Genomic DNA, 8,610 nt, shown 5'->3' with positions numbered 1-8,610 from the left:
AAAAAAATAAAGAAAGGAGAAGAAGGGGTGGGGGGGGGGGGGGGGGAAATAGATTTAAGAGATATATAAGTCTGGACAGAAACAGTGAATCTGAAAGTCCAAAGTGTTCTTGAAGCTCTGGATGAAGGTCTGGATGCTTGGAATGTTTCCCGGGCAAATTGGAGAAGAGTGAAGATTGAAACAAAGTTAGGGTGATACAAAACAGTCCTGGAGGCACCAGCAGCGGCAGACCAGGTGCAAAGATGCAGATATTGGTAACTATGGGGTTTAAAGGCGTTTACCTAAGTAGCTAGCATGGCATGAGAACGGGAATACAGCATAATCTCTTGTTTGGATTCAAGAGAGGGAGATAGAGAACAGAAGGAAGATGGCTTTACAGTGGGCAAAAATAAAATATATAGCTTGATAGATAGATGAGCAGAGCGTGGGAACAGAGGACACTTGTGATACAGATGAAAGTCCTTGCTTGGTTTCTTTCATTCCAGCCTGGCTGCTGTTGGATGTTTAAAGCTTCCGCAGCTGAAGTTGCCAATATGTTCCTGGGTACCTCGCCTTAAGTTACCTGTTGTTTAACGCACAAAACAAATGCCGCTGGAACCCGTGCCAGGCTTTGAAGAAGGTTACGAAGGTTAATAGAGTTTGTTTGCAAGAAATGTGTGATATATTGATTGATGATAGTAAATGCCTGCCCAGCTTATGACAGTTTGTTGTCGACGCCGTTCCCCTACATAGTTAATTTCTGTGGGTCTGCCTTGTCCCAGGTTTCAACACAGCCATGCCCGATGCAGCCCTAGCGTGCAGAGATCCTTTGATTGTTTTTCTCCACTCCGATGCATAGCTGCCTGTAGATATCCATTGCCCCATCCAAGGGTAACTTGACATAATGCCTTAGATCTTGTCCAACATACTTTTATCTACATTTAGCATCCAAAGGACCGGCATTCACATAACATGCACTATTGTTCAGAGGAAAGTACACTGATGATATCCATTCCTTGACCCTGTAAGGGGGAACTGTACTGACATACGAATCTTAAGGCCAAGCTGCCAATAGCTTAACACAGGAATATATTTGCAGAACCTCCCCCTTCTCCTCGTGTGGATCTGCTTCTTTTGTGCCCCGATCATCCATGATGGGACTTTTGCATTAAACCACAGTGTAGAGTCTAGTTAAACTTTTGGAGCAGTATTTTATTTCCAAGGCAGACCGGTCCTATAGCTCAGTTGGTTAGAGCGTGGTGCTAATAACGCCAAGGTCGCGAGTTCGACCCTCGTTGGGACCATCTAAATGATTAGTTTCTTTTTCCCCTTTCTGGCTCTCCCCTACGGCCACTTTTTTTGTGTTCAAACAAATTTCGCAGTGTCCAATATCTATTCTATATCTTTCGCACCTTTTTGGTTCATCCCATCTTTAAACCGGTGCAAGACTCCATGAGCGGTTAGTACCTTCATACTATTACGATAAAATTTTCATGAAAATTGACTGATAAGAAGCGGTCGGTCCTTGCCCTTCATGATTTGGATGAAGTACATGGGTCACTCATACCAGGAGGATCGATATAGGGCAGCGAGATGGAAGCTCTTGCTTTTAATTAAAAAAAAAAAAAAAAAAGGCTGTTCCTGATTGAGATTCAGTTGTAACTCACGAAAAACCTTAAAAAACACACATAGCTGTTCAAAACCTTGTCAAATCTGTTTTGCAATGTTGTGAGAGATTCCGGCGCTTTCTGGCGGGTATCTAGATATAGCGGCAAAAAGATCCAAGTGTTGATTGGGTAGGAATAGAAAAAGCAAATGAGCCAAAAGGACTATTTGATGGTCCCAACGAGGGTCGAACTCGCGACCTTGGCGTTATTAGCACCACGCTCTAACCAACTGAGCTATAGGACCGGTCTTTGATATCAAAAGTCCACCCTGGTCAGTCATGTTTGTATATCCATAGCTATTGGATGCGAAACGCTCTCGAGATCTTCGTCTCCAGCTGTATGTAGAAAGCCATCTTCTACAGATACATGAAGAAAAGAAAAGGCAATTCGGCAAGATCTCTGCCTTTCTCTCTCTCGTCTCCTCTTTTCACTCTGTCTTGTAAATTCTCTTCTCAACCAGTTGATTCTCAATCAGTCGAACGCAAGAAGTTTCCTCCAAAAGTGGACATATAGACGTCCATAGAACCTCTTGTCCAAGCCATGAACAAACCTCAGATTCTGTCCTGATAGATCAATGAAAAAGGTGTACATTTCACCACAACGGTCTTTAATGCCTTGGACTCACTTCATTTCTCCTCGCTGATTAAATCTTGAGGTTCTATGGGTACAGCAGTACATACATACATATATACATACATATTAATATAAACACGACCCACAACTCCCAGCAAAAAGCTATCACTGATTCGAGGGAAAAGGCCATTTCTTTTCTTCATATGCTCTATCGCGGAGCAGAATTGACATGAAATATGACGATCGCAAGAGAAGTAATTGCATGTAGATAAATGCATCAAAATGCAAAATGAACATCCTCATGCCCCATCAGTTTGATATCAACCTTCGCTAACGGTTTTGACAGGAGGTCGATATGTCACGGATGCTTCCCCATTGGCCAGATGACCAAACTTCAGGCCTCCACGGACTACCTAATATAACCTCCATTCCCCAACCTCCAGCAAACCGACTCCACAAAAAAAAAAGCCCAAGGCTAAGCAATGTCACCCAAAGCTCTCATGCGGCATAGAGTTGAAAATCATACTAATACTAATGGCGACGAAAATAATGATAATAATGGTAACTCCAAGCCAATGACCCAGCCAACCACAAACTCCATCCGGATCCGCGACAACCAACGACGATCCCGCGCCCGTCGCAAGGAGTACCAGCAGGATCTCGAGCGGCGGGTGCACAAGTTCGAGCAGGAGGGCGTCCATGTGACCATTGAGGTGCAGGCTGCTGCCAGGAAGGTCGCGAGAGAGAATGCGCTGTTGAGGTCGCTGCTGAGGCTAAGAGGGGTCACTGCGGGGGAGATCGAGGGGTACATAGCCCAAGCGACCGTGGATGAGGGCGACAATATGAATATGAACGGGAGCGGAAATGCAAATGGAAATGGGAACTTGAACGTGAATATGAACCCGAGCCAGAATAACGGCAGCCATGCAGTCGGGATGGGGTTTGCCCAGCTCCAAAATGCAATCCCCACAATATCTACAGCGACATCAACGACGGCTGTTTTCCAAAACACCCTTAACCATAACCAGAACCAGAACCAAACTCCATCCCAATTGGATAATTACTCTCCTTACTACCCATCAGAACCAAATTCCCTCCCCCCAGCTCCTCACCACCTAGAAAACAACGGAAATGCCAACAACCTGCCCCTCTCCGTCTCCGGCTCGTCGTCCTCCTCGTACTCCCCGGGTAGTTTCCCAAACACAAGCCTGAGCCCAACTTCCTCCAGTAACCAACAACCACCCCAACCATCGTACACTTCATACTCACCCGCACTTCAATGCGCAGTCGCATATAGCCATAGCCATAGCCATAGCCAGAACCAAAATCAGACTAAAAACCAGAACCAACCCATCCCCATCCCCATCCCCATCCCCATCCCCATCCCCCTTCCTCTCCCACAACAACATCAACAATTGCAACCACAGCTCCACAGACCCCTCACCCCAACCCATCCGCACCCTTACCGGGCTTCCACCATCCCAAACCACCACCTTACCCACTGCATGCACCCGCAGCCGCAGCTTCACCAACACCTAAACCAACTCGTAAACGTAAACGTAAACACAGCCACCCTCCCCGCTCCCACCCCGGACACCACGTCCTGTGAAGTCGCCGCCAGCATCATCGCGGGCATGCGCGGGCACGGCGATGCGGACTCCGTTCGCGCTGAGCTGGCCTGTACGCCTGGTGCCGTTTCGTGCCAGGTGAGCAATATGGAGATTTTCCGGGTGCTGGATCGGTCGATTGGGAGTTGTCGGTGAAATAGCCGTTTAAGAGAAAACTTTTCTGGCTATTTATTTTTTCATGTATATATATATATATATATATATACATATTGGCTTAGGATATGTGCTGTATATAATGTTTGTGGGGGGAGAAGAGTGGTTTGTGGGGAGGGATTTGTGGGTTTGGCAGGTTCGGTGATGGTTGGTTTGGAACTCGTGTGGGTTAAGGAAGAGAGAGAGGGAGAGAGGTGGGAAGGTGAGCGAGAGGAAGCGCTTGGCGTTTTCTCGATGTATGACTCTCTTCGCTTTAATTTAAGTTCTCTATGTCTTCATGATGGAGATGAGGGGTGAGATGGGTTTTGTTAGGCTGTACGAGGACGCCTTGGTTGATGTGCGAAGTCTATTGTTGTTAGAATTGGAGGGGTTGAAGGTGGATAGGGGGCCTCTGCTTTTTGATAAAAAGGTGAGTACAGATGTATGGGGGTCAATTACTGGACAAAAAGGTTCAATCCTTATGGTATGGGGCATCCAAGTATATCAGACCTTGTCAACATACCCATTCTGATTGTATATGATAAGCAAGCGAAGAAGCGAAGTAAAGCTAAATTATGTTGAAAGATAAAATGGCAAAGTTTTATTGTCGCTTCAAATTTCAGTTATGTAACCGGCATCTACCTTTGTCAGTAACAATCTCTATAACTCAATTATCTTCATGGTGACAGTCAGATCCCTTCTTTTGGTCGTACTGTACAAACTTTCCTAAATACAAATATATGGAAGTACAGGACTATTGAGTCAGTCGGAGTATTCTCCACCACGTCCTGGTCACCAACATCAGCACATTTCTCTCTGGTATCCCATCAAATTCCTCCTCCCAAAGTCGGACCTTCTGAGTATATATATCTACTCTCCCTGTCTTCGCGCGACGGACACCACCTGCAACCTTGCACCTAGCTGTTGAGCGAAACGCTTTCCTCAAGTCCATAAAATGCAATTCTCGAGCCGATCAGTGCTCTGCCCCAGGTTACCGCCATTGTTAGGTGGTTGATAATCACCCCGGTTACCTTATTTCTGTTAACGATTAGATGAGTCATATAATTCTTCCAAAGGTTCTCAGCCGAGAATGAATTCCGTGGGCAGGCATCGGTGAGTCCTTAGTGTATTTCGCAATTTCGGGGTGGAAGCGTTATAGAATCATGGGCCATTGTTTTCTACAATTGCTGGTTAGTTGTTTGCACCTATGTTAAGTGCAAATCCGGAACAAGACAATTCAAGCACTCTACCTCTTCTTTCTTCTTCGCACATTCCAAATCTGCGGCGGATTCCTTTCAGACATTGTAGTCGATGGTTTTCATTTTAAATTTGGTTGTTCGTGGCGGGCTTAATTGTCTTGGTAGTCAAATAACTCCCAGTAACAATAACTTAGGATCTTAATTTTGACAATCACACTGCAGTTGGGGCTTGTCCAATGACGATATCTGCATGATTTTCACCTGCTCGGTGGTATGCCCGAAGTTCTTGCTGGCCAACGGCTTTAACTTCACCCAAGATGCCTTGATGACCAGCCCCAATGCATTTGTTCAAATTGCCCCAGGTGTTCGATTTGCATCCGCACTTATAACCCGCGAACGATTTGCGCTCTGTGTTAAAGAGGTTCTATCAGTTACCGCGCCGTGATCTCGAGTTAAATATCCTGACTGACGCTTGATGGAAGGGGATTTTGCATACCATCTGAACTCCTGAAGGAGATGCTTACCCGTTTTAGCCCCTTGAATTCGGCGTGAGGGTATTCTTTGCGCCGTGCGAAGCCCAGGTTTCCTACATCAAAATCTTCGACTCCTTCCTTCGCAACAAAACGTTGAGCCTCTAGACACGACTTCCCCTTGGACTGCTCAATAGAGGTGATGGCACACGAGCTGTTAGCTTTCCGACAGTCGCACCGTTCTGTGTTAACTGCTGTCTTTTCATCAATCCTGATGGAAGTGATTGCCAACTCGTTGGAACCGATCGCGCTCCTTGAGAAAATTACAAGGGCCGGCCGGATAGGTTTCTGATGAAGAACACCATTGGTATCACCCATGTTAAGCACGGTTACCGTGTTTTGACTGGACTTGCTCACGACGCTGCCCATTGTAGACATTCTCCGGCTGGGATAATTGGTCAAGGAAGGGTAACTTCTGCGTGGGTCATAATCCCTACTACCCGAAGACCCAGGACTGGAGCCTGACGGAGGTGTACAATTGCTCATGGAGCCAAGTGATCGTTGGTCGATAGATTGTGCACTGAAATGATTTATGCTAGAGAATAGGCTAGGAGGGCTCCCAGGGAACATGCTGAGTGGAGCGGATGGAGCACTGTTTGAAGGAATTGACAATGGGCTTGTTGGGAGTGTTTCCCTGAGTTCTAGCCAAGATTCCTCAGCTGGAATCTGCTCCTCGTTGAGTAAATATCCCTCCAATCGTTTGGGTATCCAAAGTTGTAAGACGGCATCTTCAACAACGGGTTTTTCGTTAGACACGACGTATGCAACCTTTACATCCATTCTAGTCCAAGTTAGATCATTCAAGATATGAATTTCTGGGATATTCAAAAAACAAACATACTGGGAGTAGAAAAGATATGGCTTGAACCCCGTAAAAGCGTGCTGGAATCGAAGGAGGTCTTTTAAGGAAGGAAATGAAAATCTTGTGTCTTCACTCGGAGTTCTTAGCAGGATATCATTTGTGTCACGATTAAAAGTGGGCATTGCGTAGAGTGGAATCAGTGACGCTGATTCAAGATTAACTTCGATAACGCGCTCTGAGAAAAAGGTTAGAGCATTCTTACAGAGGAAAACTGATAACTAGTTACCTTCAGGTTTAACCGTCCCATTTTCCAGCTGCTCCTCAGCCGTGGCAATCAATCGATACTGTGAAGGTGAGCCGTTCAAAATCTGTAAAAGCTTTAGAGATGTGACGACAGATGGTGTGTCGCTCTTAAGGGGGCTAGACCTTAGTTAGAGAGAAGGCTACTAAACAGGACTGAGAATCGCATACACATTGATGATTTCCTTCATCGGTTGCTTTCGAAGGTGTCCTAAGGGAAGATTACTGGCCCTGCGGATTTCTGGCCAAATATCGAATACAGATGGATCTAACCTCGCCCGAGACAAGTCTGGAGCAAATATCCTATCCATACACTCGGGAGAAAACCGTTTACACTCGTGTGATAATTCCTATCGTGGTGTTAGTCTATTGCCTGCGCTGTCAGAGAAGATGATTATACCTACCTGATTAAGACCCTTTAAATACGACGGCCAGTGCGATAAACCCGAACCTTCTGCATTATGGTATTTGTCCAAGTGTTCCATGAGCCAGATGCATTTCAGTAAGTTGACGTAGGCAGTTACAGAGGCAGTCCTACGGTCGATCGAATCGAATCGAGATGCATTGAGGTTCCGTGTGCCTCTTCCAAAATAGAAAACAAATGAATTTGCCGTATCCGCGACAGGGAGTTGACTTCCACTAGCAAACTCAGGATGGTTAATCTCCGCAGCTTGCTGAAACTTAAGGGAAAAATTGGAAGGTATCTCGATGGTAAAGGTTTGTAGGGTCTGTTGATGCTTCATTTCTTCCTTGAAATCTGGGACCATAACTCCCATGAGACGTCGCAGGTCGTTATGCATACTAGTCATTCTGCCGGCGAGATCTTGATGGATGCGGAATAGAAGATCGATTTCAAATGGCTTAAGGACGAATAAAATCTTCAGATTGTGTAACGATATCCGGTTCCGTAGGCGTTCAACATCTGGCTGGACGAGGACGTTCCACGAGATACCTTGACGGGGACTGGATGCATTATTGTATCGATAGTTGTCTCGAATCAACTTTTCACAATCCCGTAGTGTTTTGTGGTAATCTCCAACTATCTCATTTAGAGACCTCAAGTCCCATATTTTTGTCGAGTCCCTGGGCCGTCCCAAGGTTCCGACTTCGACTTGGGATGCCGCATTTGAGGCCACGCGATAGACGTTTTCCAAGTTTGTCGCAAGAGACCTAACATCGTTGACGAAGTCTGCATATTGGGTGCCTGTGATTTCACCTTTATGTGAGAAATGTGATAAATTCACCAGGAATTCGGTTGTGAATTATGAGGACAGAACGTTGACAATGCGCTCGTGATTTTCAACGGCGGACGTAGATGAATTGGAACCATGGGAATCTTATTCACGAGAAAGCAACCATAATGACGATATCCAACACTTACTTGGTCTTGACTTCCTCTCAAATGCGAAATTATATACCTTCCAAGCCAGTTGACTTAAGACCAAGATGTCGCTGATCTGGAAAGGGACAGCCATTGAAGATGGCTGGCCCCGCGATTATCGGATTTAGCCTTTGATAGGCAGTGTTTATGCAACTACTCCGGAATTACTGGTTTGGTGAACAGGATGGGTCAACTTTTGTGTTCTCTTCTTTTTTGTTTCTTTCTTTTTTATGCTGTCGTTCTTTTTGGCCTGATAAATAAATGGATTCTTGTAGTGCAGTAACCGAGCTCTGGGATGAAATGCAGAAACCCTGCCTTGATGGTAGCTCTAAGGGACTTGGATGATGACGAGGACAGAGGGAAAGGCTGTGCGAATATGGGGGATAACTACTTCAGAGATATCCTGGTAGGCAAAGACG

At 45.7% G+C, this 8,610-nt stretch overlaps 2 protein-coding genes and 2 non-coding genes across 4 annotated transcripts; 2 read left to right on the top strand and 2 right to left on the bottom strand.

The window, feature by feature from the left end:
- Nucleotides 1-1,209: 1,209 nt before the first annotated feature.
- Nucleotides 1,210-1,283, top strand: PADG_11046. The gene has a single exon. It is a non-coding gene; the product is annotated as a tRNA-Ile (tRNA).
- A 533-nt stretch (nucleotides 1,284-1,816) lies between these two features.
- PADG_11045 lies at nucleotides 1,817-1,890 on the bottom strand. The gene has a single exon. It is a non-coding gene; the product is annotated as a tRNA-Ile (tRNA).
- An 811-nt stretch (nucleotides 1,891-2,701) lies between these two features.
- Nucleotides 2,702-3,982, top strand: PADG_00076 (uncharacterized protein; the record flags this gene model as incomplete). Its single annotated transcript, XM_010757886.1, has 1 exon — nucleotides 2,702-3,982. One exon carries the CDS (start codon nucleotides 2,702-2,704, stop codon nucleotides 3,980-3,982), a length of 1,281 nt encoding a protein of 426 aa, XP_010756188.1.
- Nucleotides 3,983-5,389: 1,407 nt separating this feature from the next.
- PADG_00075 (uncharacterized protein) lies at nucleotides 5,390-8,285 on the bottom strand (the record flags this gene model as incomplete). Its single annotated transcript, XM_010757383.1, has 7 exons — nucleotides 5,390-5,586; nucleotides 5,675-6,489; nucleotides 6,550-6,745; nucleotides 6,797-6,930; nucleotides 6,982-7,160; nucleotides 7,215-8,026; nucleotides 8,192-8,285. The coding sequence occupies 7 exons, from the start codon at nucleotides 8,283-8,285 to the stop codon at nucleotides 5,390-5,392; spliced, it is 2,427 nt and encodes an 808-aa protein (XP_010755685.1).
- Nucleotides 8,286-8,610: the final 325 nt, after the last annotated feature.

Source organism: Paracoccidioides brasiliensis, assembly GCF_000150735.1.
Source record: "Paracoccidioides brasiliensis Pb18 unplaced genomic scaffold supercont2.1, whole genome shotgun sequence".
In the NCBI taxonomy this organism is placed as follows: domain Eukaryota; kingdom Fungi; phylum Ascomycota; class Eurotiomycetes; order Onygenales; family Ajellomycetaceae; genus Paracoccidioides; species Paracoccidioides brasiliensis.
The sequence above is the reverse complement of the archived record's forward strand: the minus strand, read 5'-3'. Positions and strand labels throughout refer to the sequence as shown.